Source organism: Colletotrichum fructicola (assembly GCF_000319635.2).
Source record: "Colletotrichum fructicola Nara gc5 chromosome Unknown KSG_Nara_v1_contig04, whole genome shotgun sequence".
NCBI lineage: Eukaryota > Fungi > Ascomycota > Sordariomycetes > Glomerellales > Glomerellaceae > Colletotrichum > Colletotrichum fructicola.
Window position 1 is genome coordinate 5,066,118 of NW_027094054.1, and position 23,245 is coordinate 5,089,362.

At 54.4% G+C, this 23,245-nt stretch overlaps 9 protein-coding genes across 9 annotated transcripts; 4 read left to right on the plus strand and 5 right to left on the minus strand.

Moving 5' to 3' along the window:
- Window positions 1-464: 464 nt before the first annotated feature.
- och1-1 (Initiation-specific alpha-1,6-mannosyltransferase) lies at window positions 465-1,566 on the minus strand (the record flags this gene model as incomplete). Its single annotated transcript, XM_032025008.1, has 2 exons — window positions 465-1,146; window positions 1,214-1,566. The coding sequence occupies 2 exons, from the start codon at window positions 1,564-1,566 to the stop codon at window positions 465-467; spliced, it is 1,035 nt and encodes a 344-aa protein (XP_031892152.1).
- Window positions 1,567-4,042: 2,476 nt separating this feature from the next.
- Window positions 4,043-4,501, minus strand: CGGC5_v008239 (uncharacterized protein; the record flags this gene model as incomplete). Its single annotated transcript, XM_032025019.1, has 2 exons — window positions 4,043-4,230; window positions 4,303-4,501. 2 exons carry the CDS (start codon window positions 4,499-4,501, stop codon window positions 4,043-4,045), a joined length of 387 nt encoding a protein of 128 aa, XP_031892153.1.
- Window positions 4,502-5,557: 1,056 nt separating this feature from the next.
- On the minus strand, window positions 5,558-6,639 carry CGGC5_v008240 (Methylglutaconyl-CoA hydratase; the record flags this gene model as incomplete). Its single annotated transcript, XM_032025030.1, has 2 exons — window positions 5,558-6,152; window positions 6,218-6,639. The coding sequence occupies 2 exons, from the start codon at window positions 6,637-6,639 to the stop codon at window positions 5,558-5,560; spliced, it is 1,017 nt and encodes a 338-aa protein (XP_031892154.1).
- A 735-nt stretch (window positions 6,640-7,374) lies between these two features.
- Window positions 7,375-10,169, plus strand: CGGC5_v008241 (putative ankyrin repeat protein; the record flags this gene model as incomplete). The annotated part of the gene is made up of 8 exons (XM_066151993.1): window positions 7,375-7,590; window positions 7,643-8,641; window positions 8,695-8,714; window positions 9,415-9,434; window positions 9,567-9,631; window positions 9,672-9,728; window positions 9,807-9,947; window positions 10,029-10,169. The coding sequence occupies 8 exons, from the start codon at window positions 7,375-7,377 to the stop codon at window positions 10,167-10,169; spliced, it is 1,659 nt and encodes a 552-aa protein (XP_066008803.1).
- A 46-nt stretch (window positions 10,170-10,215) lies between these two features.
- On the minus strand, window positions 10,216-11,791 carry CGGC5_v008242 (Secondary metabolism regulator LAE1; the record flags this gene model as incomplete). Its single annotated transcript, XM_066151994.1, has 10 exons — window positions 10,216-10,252; window positions 10,304-10,726; window positions 10,786-10,923; window positions 10,975-11,012; window positions 11,059-11,096; window positions 11,148-11,277; window positions 11,322-11,344; window positions 11,402-11,487; window positions 11,568-11,596; window positions 11,675-11,791. The coding sequence occupies 10 exons, from the start codon at window positions 11,789-11,791 to the stop codon at window positions 10,216-10,218; spliced, it is 1,059 nt and encodes a 352-aa protein (XP_066008765.1).
- A 931-nt stretch (window positions 11,792-12,722) lies between these two features.
- Window positions 12,723-13,598, plus strand: CGGC5_v008243 (uncharacterized protein; the record flags this gene model as incomplete). Its single annotated transcript, XM_032025076.1, has 1 exon — window positions 12,723-13,598. One exon carries the CDS (start codon window positions 12,723-12,725, stop codon window positions 13,596-13,598), a length of 876 nt encoding a protein of 291 aa, XP_031891848.1.
- Window positions 13,599-13,979: 381 nt separating this feature from the next.
- Window positions 13,980-14,657, minus strand: ohr (Organic hydroperoxide resistance protein; the record flags this gene model as incomplete). Its single annotated transcript, XM_032025087.1, has 1 exon — window positions 13,980-14,657. One exon carries the CDS (start codon window positions 14,655-14,657, stop codon window positions 13,980-13,982), a length of 678 nt encoding a protein of 225 aa, XP_031891847.1.
- Window positions 14,658-16,244: 1,587 nt separating this feature from the next.
- On the plus strand, window positions 16,245-18,183 carry atnN-19 (Aspercryptin biosynthesis cluster-specific transcription regulator atnN; the record flags this gene model as incomplete). The annotated part of the gene is made up of 3 exons (XM_032025098.1): window positions 16,245-16,294; window positions 16,364-17,920; window positions 17,970-18,183. The coding sequence occupies 3 exons, from the start codon at window positions 16,245-16,247 to the stop codon at window positions 18,181-18,183; spliced, it is 1,821 nt and encodes a 606-aa protein (XP_031891846.1).
- A 2,302-nt stretch (window positions 18,184-20,485) lies between these two features.
- Window positions 20,486-22,209, plus strand: prlL-25 (MFS transporter prlL; the record flags this gene model as incomplete). The annotated part of the gene is made up of 5 exons (XM_032025109.1): window positions 20,486-20,686; window positions 20,750-20,886; window positions 20,941-21,112; window positions 21,172-21,344; window positions 21,411-22,209. 5 exons carry the CDS (start codon window positions 20,486-20,488, stop codon window positions 22,207-22,209), a joined length of 1,482 nt encoding a protein of 493 aa, XP_031891853.1.
- Between the last annotated feature and the right edge of the window lie 1,036 nt (window positions 22,210-23,245).

Below are 23,245 nucleotides of genomic sequence, written 5' to 3' on the forward strand. Positions count from 1 at the left end.
GGTGACCCAAAGAGGAAATTAGCGGTAACTTCAGCCTGAGGATGGCAACATTAACATCATCTTCCAGGCTGATGACACAAAAGCCCCAAACTAATTCCATACCTGGCAAATGAAAGTATACCTAGTAAGTGAATCTCTTGTCGTGAAACGAAAGTCCCTTAGTCTTTAAACCATTAAAAGTGTGGTTCGGGGCCAAATTCTAGATTGATGTTTCTGCCATGATGCTATGATATGGAAGTCATCAATTAGACGCCACGATCAGTGAAGAGGGATATGCAGAGACATCAAGAGTAAAGACTAATGTTTCAAAGTGTTCATGTTTTGAAATCATCAAGCCAAGGCTTTGGATTTGGTTGATCGCCTCTAAGTATGTGACAAAAGAAGTAGTGATATCATCCCACGTTAACCCAGATCCCCATTACGCCGACGCCATTAATTATCCCATCTCCAACTTGATGTCTGTCTCACTCTCCCCTCCAAGAGCCGTGGAACAGATGCTTCATCAACGCCTCCTTAGGCGGCTCCCCAACCGTACTATTCGAATGCGGCTGCCCCATCCCGAACCCATCAATCGGCAGAATCAGCACGTCGCCCACCAACTTCGGCTCCGTGATATAAGACAGGTTCTTGATATCCGTCAGCTCGCTGTCGTACTCCTGCAGCTGCTTAAACACCGTCTCCGTCCACGCCGCCGGCCCCGTCGAGTTCATCACCTCGGTGCTCGTCGGCTTGACCTCGTTGACGGGCACCTCGTGCGTCGCGGCGAGCCCGTCGAGCGCGCCGAGGATGCGCTGCGCCATCTTGCGGAAGACGGGGTGCCCCGGCGCCGCCGCGATCGTCCACTGGCAGAACTGCACCCAGTGCAGGATGTCGTACCACCCGTTGCCGTCGCGGCGGTCGAACTCGATGCCGACGACGAGGCGCACGCGGTCGCGCAGGTGCGCGGGCACCCATTCGTCGATGGGCTGGAGGGCGACGGTGTCCGTGTCGGTGTAGACGCCGCCCTCGAGGCCGAGGATGAGGTAGCGCAGGAAGTCGGACTTCATGCCGACGTTGGGCATGTTCTTGTAGGCTTCGATGATGCGGGGCTCCTTTGCGAAGTGGCGAGTTACGTATTCGAGGGCGGAGGTCTCGCCCATGAGGGTGCTGGGGTCGTGTGTTAGTCGGTGTTTGTGGAACGATCGTTTCAAGGGGATAGGTGAAGGAAGCTTACTATTCGTATCCCGGGTTCATGGCCGTCCACGTCGCCGAGCTACCCAGCTTCTCGGCATCAATGACCAAATCCTTGTCCGACTGCGGCGTCTTCTTGGGCAGCACGATCTGCCAGATCTTGGGCGGGATGAGCTGCGAGGTGTGCGCCCTCCATACGGCCGACGGCATCAGCGTGCGGCCATGGCCGCTGCCGAAGTAGAACGAGCCCCGGTGGCTGCCCCAGATCCAGAACAGGGAGAGCAGGGTGAGGGCGGAGGCGATGTAGAGCGTCCTGTACCTGAACCGCGTCGTGTGCTGCAGAGGCTGTGTCCAGGTGGGCGACATTGGCGGCTTTTGGTGGTGAGAGAGATACATCGTTGCGGACGGTGGACGGGGGAGTATCACCAGAGGCCGGGAGGGAGGAAGGGCTTCTAGCTGGAGTTGAAGCCGCTTTCGAATCTGTTCTAAGACGAGGAAGACCTGGCAGGGAAGACCTGAAGAGCCATCCTCAGGTCAGATGGGGGGAACGGGGCATTGGTAATATTATACAAGAATGTTGGATAGGGCCATCATCTCTAGTCTAGTTCTAGCTCCCCCCTTTGGAGGGGAGATGCCGATGGCAAAGGGAGAGTGGGCAGAACATTTGCGCGTGTGTTCGTTCCATACCCGCACAGAATCCATCCCTTTGCTGCGGCTGAGGCAATCCAGAGGTGTGCGCCACAATTGCCGTTTCTGGTGTAAGTCGCAATAGGGGGGCGAGAAGAGCCTACAGCAAGCCCGTTTTGGCCGTTCGCAGACACTTGCCCTTTCAGAGCAACTCGTCTCCGGGAAGCAATATGGTCCAGACTCAGTTGGCCAAGAAGCCACGTTATTCGCGGTCGGGGAACATTGATGCTAACGGGGATAATCCAGCTACACGCGCCGAGCAGACGGTACGGTTCGGTTAGGAGGACTATCTAGGACGCTAAGCTGGCTTGACAGCTGCTGGAGTCGGCAAAGGCGATTCGAACCCCTGAATATGCATTGGGGGGAGAGGTCGACAGATGGCGCGGTTGGCGATGTTGCTTGTGCCAAGACTGAAGCCAGGACGGCGTGCTCCATGATGCCTCGTAGGAATGGAATGCACATCAACATGGCACACCGTAGATCGGCGAGGATACGATATGTCTGGGCGCGGGATCAGCAGAGGCAAAGAGCCCAGCCAATCGGGGCAGTAGGGCTGGGCAAGGGGACCAGCTTATGTTTTGCCTAGAAAAAGGAACAACATCGCGCATCTTTTGCACATGCTGTGTGGTTGGGGCCCATTGTTCTGGAGCACGATGTCTCACTTGGTTTCTAGGAGGGAGCTAGCCGCTAAACCAAGTGGGAGTCACCGTGGCCATGGCGAAGTAAAGACTTTCTGGGCAGTCCTTATGTCTCCTAATAATTATGCCGCTGGAGCAATAGCATCTGAAGAATGTGCAAAGAAGCTTGTCTTTCCTCCAGCGCAGCCTAAACCTCAGAAAGACCACCTAGTCCCATTCTTCACACTCGAACCCACAATCCAGGGGCAAGTTTCTGAAGCTCTCCCTTCCATGCCTTGCCCCTTGGCGCTGGCATGCAAAGCCCGGTAGGTGCATCAACACGTTTCCCCTGGCTAACCCCCATATCGCCCCTTGCCTAACGATGCGTCTCTAATGTCCGGTACTCACCACGCGCAGGTGACGGCGTACTTGGGCCATTGGCTAAGGGCTGCCGGCAGAGATAAACATCGTATTATCAGCGGAAAGGACTCAAGCCACCTTTGAAGAAACAGCTGTAAGCCCGCGAAATGTGCGCCGGGGAGAGCTGTCAAACGCCACAATTCGATAGCTGCAGCGCGGATAGCGAGCTAGTGATAGACGGCCGTGGCGCCGGTGATGCAGGTAGCGTGGTCTCCTGCCTCGGGTCCGCGGCGAGGTGTCAGAAGCTGCTAAAATACGGGATGATTCTTCGGTGCAGATGAAGAAGCGAAGCTAAGACTGGCCGGCTGGAAATCGTGGAGGTCATTGGTTAAGGAACCGCGTCCTCGGGAAAGTGGGCATCGTCATCCATGCACCGGCAGTCGAGTTGGATGATGGCCTCATGGGCCTGCCCCTGTCAGGGACTCCCACATTGCGGTGAAGAAGGGGTCCTTTAGAGTGATTCGTTGCTTCACGGTGCGGTATAAAGAGGGCCGATGATAAATGTCTAATGCCTCCCCTCGATCTGAAGATGCCGAATTAAAAAGGCTAGACACTCTTCAGGACAGACCATGTTACAGTACTTGGCAACGTCGAAACCTTGGAGGACATCGGCTGTCAGTGACTTCTCCGTGTTGTGAGCCGAGAAGGCCTTACCACCAGCGGTGCCAACGCTTCCACACTCGGGACAACTCCCAGCGCCTCTACCTTCGATGTTCCGTATGCAACTTCACTACCCCATGGGTGAGGTATCAATGATCAACCCGTAGAAAACAGTTAGCGATACGTCTTGCAGAAGAGAGGATATGATCGTCGTGGTACGTAAGAGCAGCGTGGCAGACAGGTGATCCAAAAGCTGTATTAACTTGGTGGTGGGCTGCGGTGAGTAAGTTCGGTGTGTCCAACATCTCCAGCAGTGTAGACAACAGCAGTCGAGTCCTCAACCATATGGACAGGAATTCACATGCACCAACTCGAACTCGTAGAAATGATCATCAATCGCAGCATCGATTGAGCTAGCTTAAAACGCCCCTTGTAGACCCAGGTCCCCTTCCCATGCTATGAAGGATTTATGATAGTAGTGTTACAGTCGGGGGCAGTTCATGATTGCCCCATGTCATGAGCCATGCTTTTCTTTTCATTCCAATCGCTTACAGGTTCTTCTTGACCTGGTCGGCGGTACCCTTCGCCTTGCCCGCGGCCTCGTTGACCTTGCCCTTGGCCTCTCCCTTCAGCTCCTGCGCCTTGCCGGCCGCCTCGCCCTTGAGCTCCTGTGCCTTGCCCGCGGCCTCGGCCTGCGAGTTAGGGGTGACTTCCTTGACCTTTTCCGCGACGGAGGCTGTGGGAGTCATATGTTAGTGTCTTTTGTCATTACATACATCCTGGAGCAAGGGGGAGACGCAGGACTTACAGCCGAGGTTGATGCCGTCGACGAGCTTGTCGCTGACCTTGCGGTCGACCGTCTTCAGGCCGTCCTTGACCGTCTCGGTGGCTGACTTGTGTACGGGCGTGGTGGTGGTGAATTGTCTGGGGGCGACGGCGACGGCTCTGGGAACGACGCGGGGGAGGGTAGCCATGCGGCGGCCGACAGTCTCGATGAGGAACGACATTTTGGTTGGATTTATTAGGGGTTTGTTGGTGGTTTTTTGGGGGTATCAAAAGGTGCGGTTGAATGACTTTTTTGGTGTTTGTATTGAGGAAAATTGAAGAACAAGAGATGTATGGTGAGGGAGAGGTAGCCTCAAATATGAAAGGCGGGAAGGAATGACACTCACACCGGAAGGAGAGAGCTCGAGGAAGCTACCTATGAGCTGCGGGTGATGTCATCGCGCCTTTCGCCCTGCGGAGGCAGGTGGGAGGCAGGTGGCAGGCACCACGCCCTGAGTTCGCGGGGCTCTTGCTCCTTTAGCCGCACATGCTAAACCACAACCACAGCGGCTTCAGGGCCCCCAACCCCACTGTAACAGTGCACCTCACCACGAAAAGGGCGGGGTGCAGGGGCGAGGCGAGTGCGCCATGACGTTCTGGGCCACGGCGAGACAATTGTATCACACCTACATCATCGATCGCAGGAGGTACTCTCGAGGTATCGTCGCTTGGTCGTCGTCTGGTGGTGTTCCCCGCAGATTTGGCCGTGGGGATCGGTGCAGGTAATGACGACATGTCTACCTCTGCATCACACCACTGTTTTGTTTGTTGCTTGTTGAGGGGAGGCTGTTTGCATTACCTCGGTCTTTCCGTGGTCTGGACCCTTTGGACGGGAAGGCGGGAGAAAGAGCTGAAGGTATAGCTAAGCTTGTTATGGCAGATTGGGTCTAGTAGGAGACAAATCCGGCCAATACGGCAACGGATCAAGACACTGGCCGATAGATCTTGGAACGGGAGACTGGCTAACTTGGTCACGGATTGCGATCTCGATCTATCGGGCCGGAGGTCCGGGCGTCTGCTGAACGGGATCGGTGATGAGAGGTCCACTTCGGGACGGGGCCGGCGGATGGCACGGCGTGAGATGGCATAGCAACACTGTGAATATGGGCAAGATTACTAGCAACCCAATTATTGATAGGCACATCTTCGCCTTGAGGCTGAGGTCGTCCGATATGAACCACGAAAGCATCTCTATACTTTCCCATCTACTTTTCTTTTACATCTAGATGCCATATCCTTTATTGTCCCTTGAACACAGGCTTCCTCTTCTCCTGGAAAGCCTTGAGCGCCTCATTCCGATCCTCCGTCGCAACAACCCTCTCATACATCTTATTCTCCACCTCCTCCCGCGCCCAGTTCACAGCCTGCAAGCCCGCGCGAATCGCAATCGGCCCGCCCTCGCAGATCTCGCCGGCCAGCCTCACGGCCTCGCTCAGCACCGCCCGGCGCGCGACCAGCAGCGCGCCCTTGTCCTTGTCGCCCTCGCCCGCCTTCTCGGCCTCGTCGTGCGTGATCTCGACCAGCCGGTCCGCGATGCCGAGGAAGTACGCCTCGGGCGCGGACACGCGGCGGCCGGTGAGGATGAGGTCGCGCGCGCGCGAGAGGCCGATGAGCGCGGGCAGGCGGTGGGTGCCGCCGGCGCCGGGGATGATGCCGAGGCGCGTCTCGGGCAGGCCAACGAGCGCGTTGGAGGAGAGCACGCGGAAGTGTGTGGACAGGGCGAGCTCGAGGCCGCCGCCGAGGGCGAGGGAGGAGATGGCGGAGATTGTAGGGATCGGGAGGTTTTGGAGGGAGGTGAAGGTGCTGCGGAGGTTGGCGAGGAACTCATCGGTCCTGTTGAGTGTTTGTGTCAGTGGTGCTTAATAGGCTTTGAGGTGGTGGTTCGGAGGGAAACGTACTCTGCCTGGGAGAAGCCACGGCGCTCCTTCAGATCAGCGCCGGCGCAGAAGCTCGTCTCAACGGCGCTGGCGAGGATCAAGGCGCGCGTCGGGCCCTTAACGTCCTTCCCCGCGGCGCCACCAAAGATCTGCTTCGCGGGTGCCTCATCGCCAGTCTCGGTATACTGGGCGTGGACATCTTCGATCTCGGCGCGCAGCTGGGACAGCAAGGCCTTGGAGATGGCATTGCGGGCCTTCGGGCGGTTGAGCTCGAGGATACGGATGTGGCCGGAGCCGGGGGCAGGAAGCTGGGTGACGGTTATCAGCGGCTGGTTGGAGTCGGCGGCGGTTGCGGTTGAGTAGAGGGCGGCGGCCGGTCTGGAGAAGGAGGAGCACCGCGGGATGCGGACAGCGAGACGGAGCGGGGCGAGGCGGGGAGGCATCTTTATTGTCTCTGGGGTATCAAGCCGTGGGAGTAGGTAAGAAAAGATATGAGAAGAAGAAGGAATGCGTCCTTTTGTTCCAATTGAGTTCGATAGAGCCGTTGGAGGGGCGGCTGTGTTGGTTGCTGCGAGAGCTCAATTTGGGCGGACCGAGGAAAGAGCTCGATTGGTGAAAATGCGATGACGTTCTGGCGGGTCGGCTTTGCTCGGTTATTTGTGGAGACCTCAGATGAACACTGTCCTGTGAGTGGTCACTGCCCGGGGAGCTCGGTGAAGAGCAGCCGAACGCTTCACCGAGCTGCCAGCAGACGCGGCCCAAGCTTCGGTCACCTTTCACCTTCAACACCGGACTCCCGGGACTGTTGCATCGGTGCTTGTACGGCTCATCAGTCCGTTTTACAAAATTCCTGCAAAACCATCTCGATGGAATAAAACACTTCAAAACACCACAGACAGACCGAGACCGCCTGAAAGCAGTCAAGCCGAAGCATCTCATCTCGATGGGACCAAGGGGGCGTCTTGGCACGTGCGCAGTGACGTCCACGTTCTCATTCCTGGTGCCAAGCGCAGAAACCTGCAAGCGCCAAGCCATCTTCTGTCCCTGCGCAAGCTCAGCTCTCTGCTTCGGTTTGACGGCATGTCGCGTGCCTTATCTCTCGCCCTTAAGAAGTCTCGCCGTGCCGCCTCTCCAGGATGAATGAGAACCTGTTCGTCTAATCTTTTTGACAACACACCATGTCGGATAACACGGCAGAAAGCGTCCTCGTCCCCTTTCTCGGGGCCTTCCAGGCCTCCTTGTCGGTGCTGCTGACCATCGCCGTCGGCGTGATTGCCGCGCAGTATGGTCTTCTCGATGGACAGAGCAGCAAGAAGATATCGACCTTCTGCGTCCGCATGGCGCTGCCGGCACTTTTGATCACGAATGTCGGGTCGCAACTCGACCTCGAAACTGTAGGTGTTCCGTCGTGAAGACTTTGGCCGGCATCTCCTAACCGATCACAAGGGGCTACGCTATGTACCCATCATATTATGGGCCATCTTTTACACGACGGCGTCAATCGGCATTGGCATGTTCCTGAACAAGGTCCTGGGCATGCCCGATTGGGTGACACCAGCCATTGCCTTCAACAACACCACCAGCCTGCCTCTGCTGTTGGTGCAATCACTCGATGCGACGGGCATCCTCAGTTCCATCGACGACAGCTCCGATGTGGTGGCCAAAGCCAAGAGCTACTTCCTCGTCAACGCCATGATCGGCAACTCCCTCACCTTCGCCCTCGGGCCCAAGCTCCTCAACGGCCACGAGGAAGAAGCCCCAGACAAGGACGGAGACCACGAATCGAGCGAAGACGAACAAGACGACGACGTCGAATCCCAAGACCTCGAGCGCGACGAGCGAACATCCCTGCTCCCGCACCGCGTCGTCGCCAAACGCACCCGCGCCCAGCACCACCTCGCCCGCAACACGAACCGCCTCTGGTCCGCCCTCCCTGCCCCCGTCCAACGCAGCTTCAGCTTCCTCTCCAGCTTCGTCAACGCGCCTGTCATCGGCGCCCTCCTCGGCGCGCTCGTCGGCCTCGTCCCCGCGCTGCACCGCCTCTTCTTCTCTGAGCCCGAGGCCGGCGGCTACCTCAACGCGTGGCTGACATCAGCACTGAAAAACGTTGGCGACCTCTTCGCGACGCTGCAGGTCATCGTCGTGGGCGTGAAGCTCTCCAAGGCGCTGCTGCAGTTCAAGAATGGGTCCGAGTCGAAGGAGAGCCACGTGCCCATGGTGCCGTTCCTGGCGGTCACGGTGGTGCGCTTTGTGGTGTGGCCCATCATCTCGATTGGGGTAATTTACGCGCTCGCGAGCAAGACGGACCTGCTGACAAAGGATGCGCTGCTGTGGTTCTGCTTGATGCTCATGCCGACGGGCCCGTCGGCGATGAAGTTGTCGGCGCTGGCGGACTGCGAGGGGTCGGATGAGGCGCAGAAGATGTTGATTGCCAAGTTTTTGACGGTAAGTTTGGCATAAGATTTGTGTGATTGACTTGAATGCTAACAGTCTCGTAGATGTCGTACATTGTCTCTCCGTTAATCTGTTTTGCCGTCGTTGGAGCTTTGAAGGCAAGCGAAGCTGTCGCGGCAGGATGAGGATGGACTATACTGACCATCTCGAATAATCCCATTCTCATTGTCAGGTGTGAGGTGATTTCGGAAGAAATAGGCTCCGAAGTAGTCGTGGAAATGAAGATTCGGGGCAATGTCAGGCCAAAATAAAATTTATCATGAACAATATGATGAGATTAATAGTGAGGTTGAGTACTTTCTTAGCGGGTGTAAGCCCTCCTTCAGACGAGTCAGCGCCGCAAGTACACTGCAGACTCTCACTCACCAATCTCATCGGCCCTAATCATTCAGAGTGAATTTGAGGTTAGAAAAGCTCAAAGCCTTTTGCCGGTGAACATTTCAAGGCTCATCTAATCAAGTAAGACGAGGTATTCACCCTCGGCCCAAATAAGAAGCCCATGATTGGTCGCAATCAGCCCCAGCAGCCCCCAATTCTTAGGTGCACTCCAGCAGTTGCTCTCCGCTGAAGCTGTGGGCCCCGGAATGACCTTCCTTCACGTCATCCGCTCTCTCACTCGTCAACCCCGAGCTTCGAGCTTCCACCCCGCCATCCCGAACGCCGGCCGACTTATCCAGCTCCATACTCACGTGCCCAATATCATACTCTCATCCAAAAAGATATTCTAACTGGCCTCTTAAGTCGTACATACTTCAATTGGACAGAGGAATCGTTACAGATCTCGGTAAGAACACCACCCAGCGAATTCGAACCACGGTGGGTCTCCAGACCACAACCTCGGCTCACAATCACCATCTCCATCCAACTCACTCACGCATCAACCACAAACGTCCGCAAGACTGATCACGATAAACAGTAACGCACAATGGATCCCGCCTCCCAGACCCTCCCCCCGGAAGCCATCGCCCTCGCGGGCCGCCTGTACGACGGCGCGCGCGCCGGCGACATGGCGCTCTTCCAGCAGGCTTTACCCGCGGGGCTGCCTGCGAACATGACCAACGAGAAGGGCGACACACTGGTACGGATCCCTCTCTTACAATTTCCGACCATTCCGCCTGAGCTTTCATGAGTGCGGATGATAGCTGACGAGAAACAGCTCATGCTCGCCGCATACCACGGCCACGCCGCCCTCGTGAAGCTCCTCATCCAGCACGGCGCGGACCCCAACCGGCTCAACGACCGGGGCCAGAGCCCGCTTGCCGGCGCGGTGTTCAAGAAGGAGGACGAGGTGATTGAGGTGAGTTTTTTGTCAACTACTAATTGTTGCTGGCATCAGCTTTACTGGTATGATGCGAGAGCTGACGCGAAGACCAACAAGGCTCTGCTTGAGGGAGGCGCGGACCCGGACTATGGCAACCCCAGCGCGCTGGCCTGTGTCGCGATGTTTAAGCAGGAGGAGAGGTGGCAGGCGAAATTTGAGAGCGCGCCTGGAAGGGGGAAGGCGGAGGTGAAAGCTTGAGTTAGGCGTAATTTGACATGATGGGACATTCACAAGATGATGAGATTCACTCTAAACCCGGCTTCTGCGCATACACAACATGACTGCCACACTGTCAGCCCTCACTCATCACTCAAACATGAAAAGAAACTCACTGATCAAACATTACATGCATCCCCCCCTCCCCCAACTCCGCCCTCACCCGCTCCAACAACTCCCTCACATCCCCCTCCTCCCAGCCCAGCACCCCGCAAAACACCTTCAAGCTAAACCCCTCCAGCCCATCCAGCAGCTGGCGCAAATTCAGCGCGCCAACGTCCTTGAAGTGCGGATCTCGCGCCCACGGCCCGATCGGTGCCTTGAACCGCTTGTGCGTCACCCCGCGGAACCCGCCGTGCGCGCGTACCCAGCCCTCGAGCGCCGGGCCGGGCCGCGCGGTGCGGCCCATGGCCTCGCAGGCGTCGACGAAGCGCGAGTTCCAAAGAGAAAGAGAGGAGGAGGGCGGGTAGGTGGCGTCGTCGGCGTAGTAGAGGCCGTCCATGTCTTGGAACTCGGCGTAGCCGCCGGGGGTGAGGTGGCTGGTGATGATTAGAATTTGAGATTGGGGGGCTGGATGAGGGGGGGGGGGGGGTTTAACTCATAGATGTTGGCGATTAGGCGCGGCCAGTCTGCGATGGCGACGAGCATGTAGCGGACGAAGATGTAGTCGTATTTTTTGGGGTCGATCCAAGCGCTTTCGACGTCGTCGACGATGAATTTGACGTTGGAGGGGAGCCTGTCTTTTGTAATCAGAAATTGGGTGGGATGGGTGCGGAAGGGGTGTCACCATTCCGGCTGGACTGCACTCAAGTCCGTTCCGATGACCTAGGCTACTCAGCGGCTGTTTATCAGGGTTTTCGGGCAGTCTTACTTCAGCGTGTGGAAATTTATCAGCCATTTGAATTGCCCCTGGGAAGCATCATTAGACCACACCCGCTACCGGGGGAAGAAGAGGAGTACAGATCCCTGTTCCGGTCCCGATGTCCAGTATCCTCTGCGTCGTTTCTGGTCTGATGGGAGCGAGGTACAGTCGGTAGCCGATGGATTTGAACATGAGGATATGGGCCAGATCAAGACGGTTCAGTTCGGGCTACGGGAGTTAGAGGTGTCCTCGGGCGCTATCGGGAAACAAACCTCGTCGTTTGGAAATGCATAGGCTTTTTCGCTTGTTAGACACAGTCATCCGAAACAAGAAGTTAGCGGAAAAGACCTACTGCCTTGCCGATAGGCATGGTACCGTCTTCCATATTCTACCGGGTAATCAAAGACACTCGACGTTATTGATCGGGTGTAGGATGACCTGTCTCCATCAGTATCAGTGTCACTATCCGAATGCCTCGGGCATCAAATAATATCAGATAGTGCTTCTGGGAAACCAACATCCGATCATCTGGAATAGAGTCCAAGTCCTGCGTACGCTCATTAGCAACAAAGAATGACTCGATGTTCGGGGTGAGATGAATGAGAAGCTTAGAAGAATGACGAACACCAAATCCCTCGTCCTCAGGCTCAATCTCCGCATCCTGGTCAACTGCCGGAGGTGGATCTACAGCTGCGACCGTAGTGCCGACGGCGTTACCAGACTGTCGGGTCGAATCGTCCATCCTGGCAGAAACTTTACGCAGCTTTGGGGGCGGAAAAGCTGGACGGGTGTCGCTTTTTCCCAATCACACAATCGGTCGTTCCAACAGGTACACCCAGCCAAATGGGATAAAATGCAAACAAAAGAGAACGGAAACCGGATTGATCCAAAAACCGGCACCCGGCGGGACAGACCACCTTTTTGACCGCTACCAAATTTCTAACGGTGGATTTCTTGGTCGTGTTGGAACCCGACCCGACCGACCCGCTTGTTTGCTGCTTGTCAGAGACAACCTGTTGGTGTGTTGGTCGCAGCTGACAGCCCCCCAGGGTACCGAGTTCAAGCCAATGGAAAGGTTTCGCTTGGCGGCCAGGGTGAGCTGCAAGTTGACAAAAGTATCCCATGTTGTCGGGTCAGATAGGTGATGTTCATTCCTGGACAAGTACCATCCGGGAGTTCTTCGGTAGAGATCTCTTGAGCAGCCATGATTGATTGAAATGAACCGGCAAAGAAATTATGGAAGTGTTGATTTCATTGGGGATGGCAAGTGACTGAAACACATCAATACCGACATTTGTCATTCGAGTTGAGGTCATGTGTGTGCTACGAGCCTCACTATATCACAGCTTGGAGAACATGTTTGGAAAGCAACAAGACATTTATGAATTGGGCAAATAAACTTTGGCGTTTTCCTGGCTGGAGACAGAAAAGTCTTTTGCAAGCTTTGCAAAGGCTTCCTCCATAGACCGAAGTTTTCTTCGACCATAAAGATTCTGCGCATGTTTGACACTCATTCTGTCTCTGGGAAGCAGGTGAGTATTCCTTCAGTGTCTACTACAACGGATCAAAACCTCGCCAGCTTGATAATTCTATGCTACACAACTCACAAATCGCAGTCTCCAAAATGCCTGGAAATAAGAAAAAGGCCTAGAGCAGCGGCGTCCATCCAACCCATGGACATCGACCCCGAACTCAGAGAGGACACACCTGCTTCCGAGGCTAGGAGATCGTCGACAGTTCGTCCCTCTTCCTCGCCGGACCAGGTTCCCCTCCCTGCTTCCCCGGCCGCCAACAATATCCGCCCTGCCCGGGTCTTCGTCAACATTCAGCCTGCCCCGCCCGCCAATGACATAAGCGTCTATCACGTCCTGGGAGACGACCGGGATCTACTCCCGTCGATGTACGCCAATGTCTATCAAGTGGACATGCCGCCCAGACTGCAGGCTGTTGAGGCTCCGTGGTACCCCTTCCACCCGCGGCTCACTGCTGAACCCAGCAACTACCGCACGGAAGGCACTGTAGCAGAGAGGAACAGAATCCTTCCGGAGCTTGACAACGTCTGGCATGGGATGCAGAAGTATGGGTATGCGTGGTCAATAGTAGAAGATCCAGTTCAGAGGCAAAACCTTCTCGATCGTGCAGGGACGCTACCTCCTCCTCTTCCGGATGTGAAGGACTTCAGGGACGACAACAGCCAACTCCAGCGACCGCCTGCTCCCGTTCTTCAAGACCCGAGCTATTATCAAGTACCCGCTCCCGTTGTGTATCCCGACTTCAGCCCGAGGTGCGAAGTATCCCGCCATGGAGGTATCAATGGTCAAGTGTATCAAAACCGCGCCGATTATCAACCACCCTACGACACTGTGTACCCCAACCACGACCGTGGTCACCAAGTGCCTAACTATGGCGAGGGTAGCAGTGGTCAGAATTCTGTGGCATATGCACAGGGCGTCAATCGAGACCAGGGGTCTTACTCGGCAGCCGATGTGCCTTTGCAACACGTGCAGCCACGACGGTCAAGCGCCGACCTGCAACGATGGCACCAATGAGATGAGGAGTTGGTTGCTGAAGGAACGTCTATGAAGCTTCTTCTGCAACCATGCACTCCTTCGCCACCTCATGTGTATCAATAAAGTGGCAAGGCAAACGCGATTCACGTGGCCGGTGATTGGTGAGGTTATTTGAATGGCTGTTCTCGGGTGTATGAGGTATAAAGGATCTGGAAACTTCGGAAACGCCTGTCTTTACGTTGATGGAGTTATTGAATACGAATCAATCGACACTGCTGATGGTCATGGAGTGACGAGGCTGAAATTCATGCCGAGTTGTATTATTAGTCCAAATGGTTATAGTGATCGCGAATAGTGAGGTCCTCATATAATAGACCGAGTATAAGTCCCATGCTCACTCAAAGCATTGTACTAGTAAACTCATTGATAATCGCTGTGTCCCTTAGGCCTCACCCCATCCACCTCTCCCTCTGAGCCCTTGGAGCTGTCTGCGCCCTTGGAGCCTTCAGATCCCTTGGATCCCCCACCCTCACCAAACTTGACCACCTCAATCGTCGTCGTCACATTCCCCTTCGTGGCCCTGCTGTACGGACACACCTCCTTCGCCTTGTCCACAACCTTCTGCACCTCCTCATCACTCAACCCCTTGACGCGCACCTTCATCTCCACGCGGATGCCCATGTCGAGCTTCTTCATGTCGCCCACGAGGTGCACCGTCGTGTCGACGATGGAGTCCTCGGGCTTCTTGGGCATCGTGATCTTCATGCTCGCTGCGGACGCGTTCATCGCGCTCTGGAAGCACGCGCCGTAGCCCGCCGCGAAGAGCTCCTCCGGATTCGTCTTGCCTTTGTCGCCCGCGCCGCCGAGCGCCTTCGCCATCGTCAGGTCCACGACGAGGTCGTCGCCCTCGACGTGGCCCGTCCGCGCGCCGACGACTTTGGCGCGCGCGCTGTAGAGGACGGGCGCCGTGTCGGTGTTGAGGAGGCGGCGTGTCTGCTGGGCGATGGTGATGCCGGGTGTAAGTGGCCGCGGGGCAGCGCGGGTGAGCGCTTGGCGCACGCGCTGGGCCAGTCTGAGAGAGCGGAGAGAGGATGCCATCGCGGTGATTTTGTCAAGATTAAGTGTTTAGAGAGCGTCGAAATGTAGATGAAATTCTGATGTGAACTTGAGATTGGGTTCAAGCATTCGTGCTTTTTTTTGTTTTATTGTAGCTTGGGCGCCGGAATGCAATTGTGGATCCAAGAATGTGCTGGTCACGGTGACGTAGTAGACGTCAAGTATTACGGCCCTCAGACCTGAGACCTATTTCGGAGGCTGCTGAGTCACCAGCCGATTTCATAAAAGAGAAGTATTCCCAAAATAGGGAAGTTTGATTGTTTTATGCGTTGGTGTTGGAATACTTATTTTGCATTTGAGGCTGCATGACATCTGCAGATGGGCTGAGTTGACAGAGGAACAGGGCAGTGGATGACGCCAACCCCGTGGTACTTTCAAACCTCAAAAGATTCAGATTCCAATTGGATCGATAGCTTGATTGATATCTGATCTAGCGAGCTTTTGGTAGGACATGAGGCTTTAGAGTTGCTGCGTATTAATAGGAGTTTAGGCAATAATCAGAAGGCACAGGCGCGATGCGTCAAGAATATCGCACAGGTTAGCCGGAATTTTGCCTGCAAAGGCCCGCCATCCGATGCTTCCGGGTGGAGGGGCCGAACGAGGAGTGTTGAAAAAGCCTAGCCCACGAACCCCCCTTGCTAGTCTACCTCAAGGACCCTCTGATCTTCTCTCACGGGGCAAATGAGATTGTGATGATGGCGCGATGATCCATTGAGAGAATGATCACCGTAGAAGATGTTGCGCATCTTGAACATTTGCCACAGCTGGGGAGCAGGAACATCGACATACTGTGAGTTCAGACAACAGAGTTCACTGCAAATGAAGCGAAATCAGATGAACATTCGTAGGGCTGAGTCCCCAGTCCGAGATAGAACACGAAACGGCTGCCTGATGGAGCTGCGGCACGGCCCCGATCGGGACCATTGATTCCATAGGGCTCCTCTAATAATAAGCATAAGCGTACCTCCGCCAATCCTGTTTTCGAGTCGCATCGCAGCATGTGGGCCCTAAATAGCTGTGCCGAACGATTCGCTGCGTCTTCATTCTTGCCATTCTCGGGGTCCGTGATCCTACACTCGGCCGAGTTGGTGTGCTTGTTATACCAAAATGAAGCAGCAAAAGAACCGGGCAGAAGGCCGATACAACACCATTAGCAGACTCCATGCTGTTGAAGATTTTCTGTGGTACCACGACGCCGTTCCCCGTTGCACCCAGAGAGGATCAGGCCGGGTGCCAAGAGGCAGCAAGGGGATTAGGAATAGGCAACATTTAACCGCAGGCTGGCATTGGCCTGATCGGATTCAACCCTTGCAAACCCCACTTCATCTCAAATGAGTGGATCAGATAAGATCTCGCCCCGTCACCCTTTTCAACTCGGGAGAGGCGCTCAGACTCATGGATCTTCTCACCACACCTCAGCCAACCAAGTCTGCAACAAAGAAGTACTTCTTGATACTGAATTGAAACGCCAAACAGACATAATCACTGGCTAGTCGACGGTGGTTTACGAGGCTTCACATCGGGTCTGGTTCATCTTTGAAAAAGACTCTAACCCCGCATCTTGCCCACATGGCTCGCAAAGGCAGCCGCAAAGTCCGAACGGGATGCATAACCTGCAAGTAAGTCAGAGTTGTCTACTCTTAGTCAGTTGGGAGTTTCTTGATGTGCATGAGACCAACGCTCGCTAGGATCCGCAAAGTCAAGTGTGACGAGACAAAACCATCATGCACCCGCTGTCTCTCTACCGGGCGCAAATGCGATGGTTATCAACAGCCGCCACCAACAGCCAAGGCAGTCTTAGAGGTCCCAACGAGCCAACCACACCGTGTGTTCTATGGTGTCACTAGCCAGACTGAGGGCCGAGCGCTGCAGTATTTTTGCGAGACTGTTGGCCCCTTTCTTTCCGGCACCGTGGACCCTTACTTCTGGACGCACATCGTCATGCAGTTCAGCACGTTCGAGCCGTCCGTTAGGCATTCTCTCGTCGCCATCAGCAATCTTTACGAACAAATCGAAGGCTCCCCGCAGCCGCAGCGTCGCCTACACTTGCAAGACCAGAGCTTTGCCCTGCAACACTACAACGCCGCCATCAACGAGCTCAAGGCCATCCAGACACGCGACAAGCAGCCTATCGTGCTAATTGTGTGCGTGTTGTTTATTTGCATTGAGTTCCTGCAGTCAAACCGCGAAGCCGCCGTGAGACACTGCAAACATGGTGTTGCGATTCTACGAAGCGTGTGCCGAGACTTTTCGTGGATGGAGGAGCATCTTCTCCCCTTATTTCGAAGACTCGTCGAGTTGTCATTTTTCTTTGGGGAGAAGTCAGATTGCTCGGACCTCGAGGGGCTGGAGCGCCCGATCCCGGAGTATTTCCCGACATACCATGACGCCCAGCTGATGATCGATGACATCTACAACCGCAATTTCCAATTTGTGAAACGTCTAGATCCTTATCGATCTGGGCTTGCGAGGGACAGCCCTGTGCCCGGACATGTCCTCGACTCACAAAGCCATATTAACCATCTGCTGGATGTATGGCATGACCTATTTTCCAGTCTCAACAGCCGAGTACTCTATGACCCAGTCGCGAAAGACGCTGAGGACGACCGGCAAAAGCTACTGCGAGGGTTTCTGATCACGCGGTACGAATGCTGCAGGATATGGTTGAACCTCGCTCTTTGCGGTGACGAATGTGGCTTCGACCAATACGTGGACAACTTCAAAAGGGTTGCAAAGGCTTTGAAGGACACGGCCGATGAGATCTCGCCTGACACGCGGCTACGACACCTGTCCAGCTTGTCACCAAAGTTTTCATTCGAGACTGGGTTCTTGCCCATGCTGTTTTCGATCGTCTGCACATGTCGCCACTTCGAAACGAGGTTACAGATTCTGCAGTTGATGCCCTTGCTAAGCCTTCCGCGTGAAAGTTTGTGGGAAATGGACAGCTTGGTCGCGGTAGCCCGGAGGATGGTTGAGATTGAACATTCGATCGTGCTGGATGCTTACCTGAGACCGACGACTCTCCCGCCAACCTCTTGGCCTCCTAGGAACACTAGAGTCATCGACGTGTCTATGGATGCGGAAAATGAGCAAAGATGGATCCGGGGAGAGAGGGTGACAGGGAAGGTGGTTGGGTTTCACCAACGGAATCCAGACGGCGGCGTGGACCTCTTCACCGAATTTGTCGTGATACGAAGTTCTCCGCCTGAGGAAGTCGTTCCGGTGAAGAGGAGAGCTCTGATAAAGTGAGTGTTCGATTACCGGGGATTTCGAATGAATGGCTAACGATCCAAGGAATAATAATTCGAACCCGAAGGCTCCACAGGAGCCCAGATGGATTGAGCCTGCGCTGATCGACCCACGTTTGATAGAAGCAGATCAGTTTCTTGTCGAGCTTGAGTCTCAGCGAACAGAGATGCCACGATCACGGATGAAGTCTGTGGCCGGTGCTTACTCGTGGGATGTAAATTTCTCAAAGTCGACACGAGGTGAGATCTGCCTCGTGTAGGACGTGTAGCTTTGTTTTCTTTGTTTTGCTCTGGGATTAGCGTGGAGTTTTCCGGATAAATTCTATCAAAGATTTGGATTATCTCAAGTTGAACCAGCCAGGGGTTTCGTTCTTGTCACAATATTGAGCAAACCTATCGTACTCAAGGTTTTGCCACTATAGGAATAGGTATCCGATGAGTTGGTCTCAAGATACGCTATCTTCTAGTTGTGAGACGTGACCTAGATGTAGCTCCGATAGCACTGGGGGTACTCAAAGCAAGCCACACCCGCTGTCGTTGGTGCTTATCCGTTTCCACGCCTCCCTAATGTCTGGTGGCTGTGTCCAAGTGTGTGCGACCCGTGTCCACCGGACTGTTGGGTTAGCCCCCTTGGTGAGGGTATCAAAAAGCCTACGGAAAGATATCTAGCAGGCGGCTGTGTAAGGCTTTATGACTTTCGGAAGAAGCCCAAGGATGCCAAGGAGTAACAAGAGATGAACGCCAACGCAGATGCGGCCCTTGGCGACGGGGTATGTTTCTTGGAAAAGCACGGCACCATGTCCACCAAGCAAAAGTCGGACCATGAAGATGCAGTGTGCTGGCATGCTGTCTGATAAATGATTGGATGCCTCCTTTGAGTGCCATCAAGCGTAGATCCGCGGTCTCTAAGTTCGAACACGTCGAATGGCATGCCCCGGGCCCCCATTTCTTTTCAGATAGTTAGCTGTCTGCAAAGCAGCAGCATTCGGGGCTAGCCACGGGGAACGGAGCCGACATCTAGCGGCCAAAAGCCCACGTGTTCGAACCCTGCACTGTCACTCCGCATTGCAACCCTGTCAAAGAGGAGACCGGAGAAGGGGGGAGTCACCTGCACCCCAACCAACCCCACTAAACAAACGTGTTGGTAGGTTTGATGTTGCAATTGGGTCCGAGTAGAATGCCCCAGACCTATGAAATGGCGTCCGTCGTGCGAGATCTGGAGTTGACTCACGCTTATCTCCAGGAATGCGGATATGTCCATTTACAATGGATATCGTACGGGTCACCAGCCGAATACTACTCCGTCTAGTGCCGCTTGGTGGGTTATGTGCATGCAGACAATTGGAAGCATAGCATCCACCGTGGGTCAGCAACCTGCATGCATTTACGCAAACATCGAAATGGTTCAAGCGGCCTCCTGGGACTACATGGCAAATGACTTACAACACTGCACAACAGCTAGTTCATTCTACATCCGCGTCTCCGTTCGTGACTTAGGTTTAGAGAACGTGAGCTTTTCCGATATTAAATATCGTGTAAATAAGCTCCTGTGTAAGGAGACGTTGCCCAGACATGGCTGATGATCTACGCGGCCAAGAGCTTGGAAGAGCTTGGAAAGAACCAAGATAGCGAGCATTTTCCGTTCAGAAAACGAGGTTTTCCGTGCTGTTTTCCGCTATTGCCTTGGCATACCGGGCCAAGGCCAATGTGGTGTGACGGGGAAAAGGCGTAGAAACGCCATCAACGCCAAGCTTTCTCAGAGTTGGGGTGGCAGGTACCGACAGGGGACATCGTGGTGCTGCGCCGCTTTGGGTCTGGAGCCAAGCTCTCATGATAGTAGCAACTTATCACCTAGGAGAAGAAGTAGTGGCACTAAGAGACATCTGGGTGTCTCATTGTCGAGGGCGAAACCCGTGTCAGGGTTCCCAGCTGTAGTCGAACAATGTATTGCATGATCTGGAATGCAAATCGTTGATGGAGTAACGCGCTGTCTCTCAACAAAACTCAAGCGAGAGCAATGGCAGCCTTCACGAGATGACCTCGCGGAAGCCCTTGCCATCTGTAGACGCCACGGTACTAGACCCCGACCGCCGAGCCGTGAAAGGGAGTCTAACATCTGCACCCCAGGCGTTTGCTCTAGTTCGGGATGTGAACGCCCTTTTAAAAGAGGTCTTGGCTGGCTCCTCTTCCCCGCACTCCGCACTCGCGGAAAAGCTGCCGTACCCCATCTACCCCATGGGGATGCTCCTCGACTCCACCAATCAAGCTGGCCTAACGCCGTTCATCTGGACCCGACGCGATGGCTGCGAACGGTGGATATACATGGGCCTGGTCGGGATGGGGTTCGTAAACATGGGGATATATATACAAGCTGCCTCCAGCTGGTTTCTGATCCTACCTCGTCCTTCAACCTGCGAATCTCTTAGGCATCTGTTGTCGACAGCAGTTTCACCGGCACCGTTAGCTCGAGACTGGAAGTTTGTCCAGGCTTGTTGGTTTTCTTTACAGGCACCGCGTGTCTCCCTCTCTTTTGATCGGACCCTTCGACAACACAGTGTCGAGATGGCGACCAACGTCCACACCGGCAGGCCCGATTCGCCTCAGGACAAGGTCGGAGTCAACCAGATGGAACATGTCCTTACAACCGATGATCCAGCGCTCATGAAGCAGCCCGCCATTGAGAAGGTGGATGAGTTCGGCGCCCACACTAAGACCGACCCCAGAGAAATTGCGCTGGTGAAGAAGATTGACTGGTACATCCTCGTATGTTGCCTGGATATTCACGGATTGCCGTCCCAGAGTAGCCACTGACTTAACCTGACATAGCCCATCCTCTGGGTGATGTACTTCCTCAACTTCTTGGACCGAAACGCCATGATCAACGGCAAGCTCAACGGACTCGCCGACCACCTGGGTCTGGTTGGCCAGCAGTACAACACCTGCGTATCAATTTTGTTTGTCGGGTAGGTGCTTGGTGTATATTGAAATTACGTGTTGAACTGTCTAACTCTCAGTAGCTACCTTTGCGGTCAGGTCCCGTCCAACATGATTCTCAACAGAGTCCGACCATCGTGGTATATGGCTGGCTTCATGATGGCATGGTCCATCGTAAGTCTGCTGACATACAAATGCCACAACTTCGCCACCATGCTTGTTTGCCGCTTCCTCCTCGGAATTACCGAGGCACCTGTAGGTGATGAATTCGTGCAGTAATCAGAACGACTCGATAGACTAATAATGTGAGATAGTTCTACCCAGGGGCCTTGTACATGCTCTCTATGTTCTACACGCGCAAGGAGGTTTCAAGTCGCATGGCCATCTTTTACACCGGAAACATGGCTGCATCCGCATTTTCGGGTCTGATTGCTGCGCCTATCTTCTCTGAGATGGAAGGCATGAGGGGCCTTCACGGCTGGCAATGGTGAGTCTGAGAATATGTCTCGTGGTATTCGTGATGAGAAACTCGGGCTAACAGATCTTCTCGCAGGCTCTTCATCATCCAAGGCGCTATTTCGATTCTCGTCGCCTTCTTCGCTTTCTTCTTGTTGCCCGACAGCCCCCTCAAGACCCGTTGGCTCACCGAGGAGGAACGCCAACTTGCCCATACCAGAATCTACAACGACACGACCGACCGTCGCGAAGGCACCTCCGTCTGGAAGGGTCTCAGCGAGGCTTGCATGGACTGGCGCACCTGGGTCTTCTGCCTTATGGACAACCTCCACTTATCCGCGAACGGCTTCAAGAACTTCCTCCCCACCGTCGTTAAGACCCTTAAGTTCAACACCACTGTCACCCTCGTCCTCACCTGCCCTCCCTATGTCTTCTCAGCCTTCTTTTCTGTCCTGGTTCCCTGGTCATCTGGCAAGTACAATGAGCGCACCTGGCATATCACGATCAGCAAGCTCATCGTCTGCATCGGTTTCGTCATGTCTGTCGCATCTCTCAATATGGCTGTGCGATACACTGGTATTATGCTCTTCGTTGGCGCAACCTATGGTGTTAACAACCTGATTCTGGGCTGGACCTCCTCCGTTCTCGGGCAGACTGATGAGAAGAAGGCCGTTGCGATTGCCATGGCGAACACGTTGGGTAATGCGGCTAGCATCTACACGCCGTACCTCTGGCCCGATTCCGACTCCCCTCGATTCCTTACAGCCATGTGCGCTAGCATTGGCTTTTCCATCGGTGTTGTCATCTGCGCGTGGTTTATGAGGTGGGCTCTGATCCGCACGAACAACAAGAAGAGACGGGAGGACCCCAATGCCACCAACTTCTATGTCTACTAAGAAGAGACTCGATGAACGGGAGATGACCTAGCGTCGTATATGTGGTCGTTGAAGTTAGAAGGAGTCATCATGTGATAGTATACGCCGTAGGCCGCTAATGTCCATAAGGGGTAATACAACGGAATTGATTCCACAGAACAAGTGGCCAATCCTGATTCACCACACGATTTGCGCCGCTGGAACTGAATGTGCCGGTTGTGAGATTACAACGCCGATATTTTTGAACGTGAGTCTTCCAAACCATCAATCTGTAGTTACTTGGTGGAGTCCGAGGATCAATCCTTTCCCGTCGTATTTGTTCAATCTCTGGAGGAATAGCTTTCATTAAGTCGCCAAGCTTAGGATTCAATATTAAGCTTACGTCTCCTGCCGCAGCCGGCTTGTATCTTGGCCTCGAAATGATTGATGAGGCAACATCTGAGCATAGCCGGACCTCCCCAGGCTGTAAAGCTGTGCAAGGCGCTGTAAGCATTATGGGCGGAGGGATTGTCAGCTTCATGTACGCTAGAAGTGGCATGGGGTTCTTGTCTCCAGCTTGAAGTAAGCACAACAATATGGGCTGAAGGCTGCGTAGACTGCACGTGCTGACATGTGGTTCTTCAAGACAGCAGCTCACACCCCCCACAGTTGACAGTGGCAGGATTCAACCTGCAGCTGTGTGGCTCAGACAATGGAATCATTTTATCAGCTTTCTCCTCACTCATTCTGCGAATGCCTGGTCAAAAGTTCTTCCTTGCTGCAGCTGGAAATGTACAGATTCGTTGTGCTGTTCAACGTTAAGCCTGATGCTTCAGTGAAAGTTTCGTTTCAAATGTCATCCCATTTTTTTTTTTTAGAAATAAGCTCTGGCCGTCTGAAGTTGATCGATGCAGCGAGCACGCTCAGACTCCCGAAAGCCACAAACACCTGGTAACCAGGCCGGTAGAAACATGATCTAATGGGCCTACACGATGAATCCCTTATCAGCCTTCGGACAATTCGGACGCAGCTAGCATCATCTCAAAGCCTACCTCATGCCACGTGGAGGAGGTTTGAA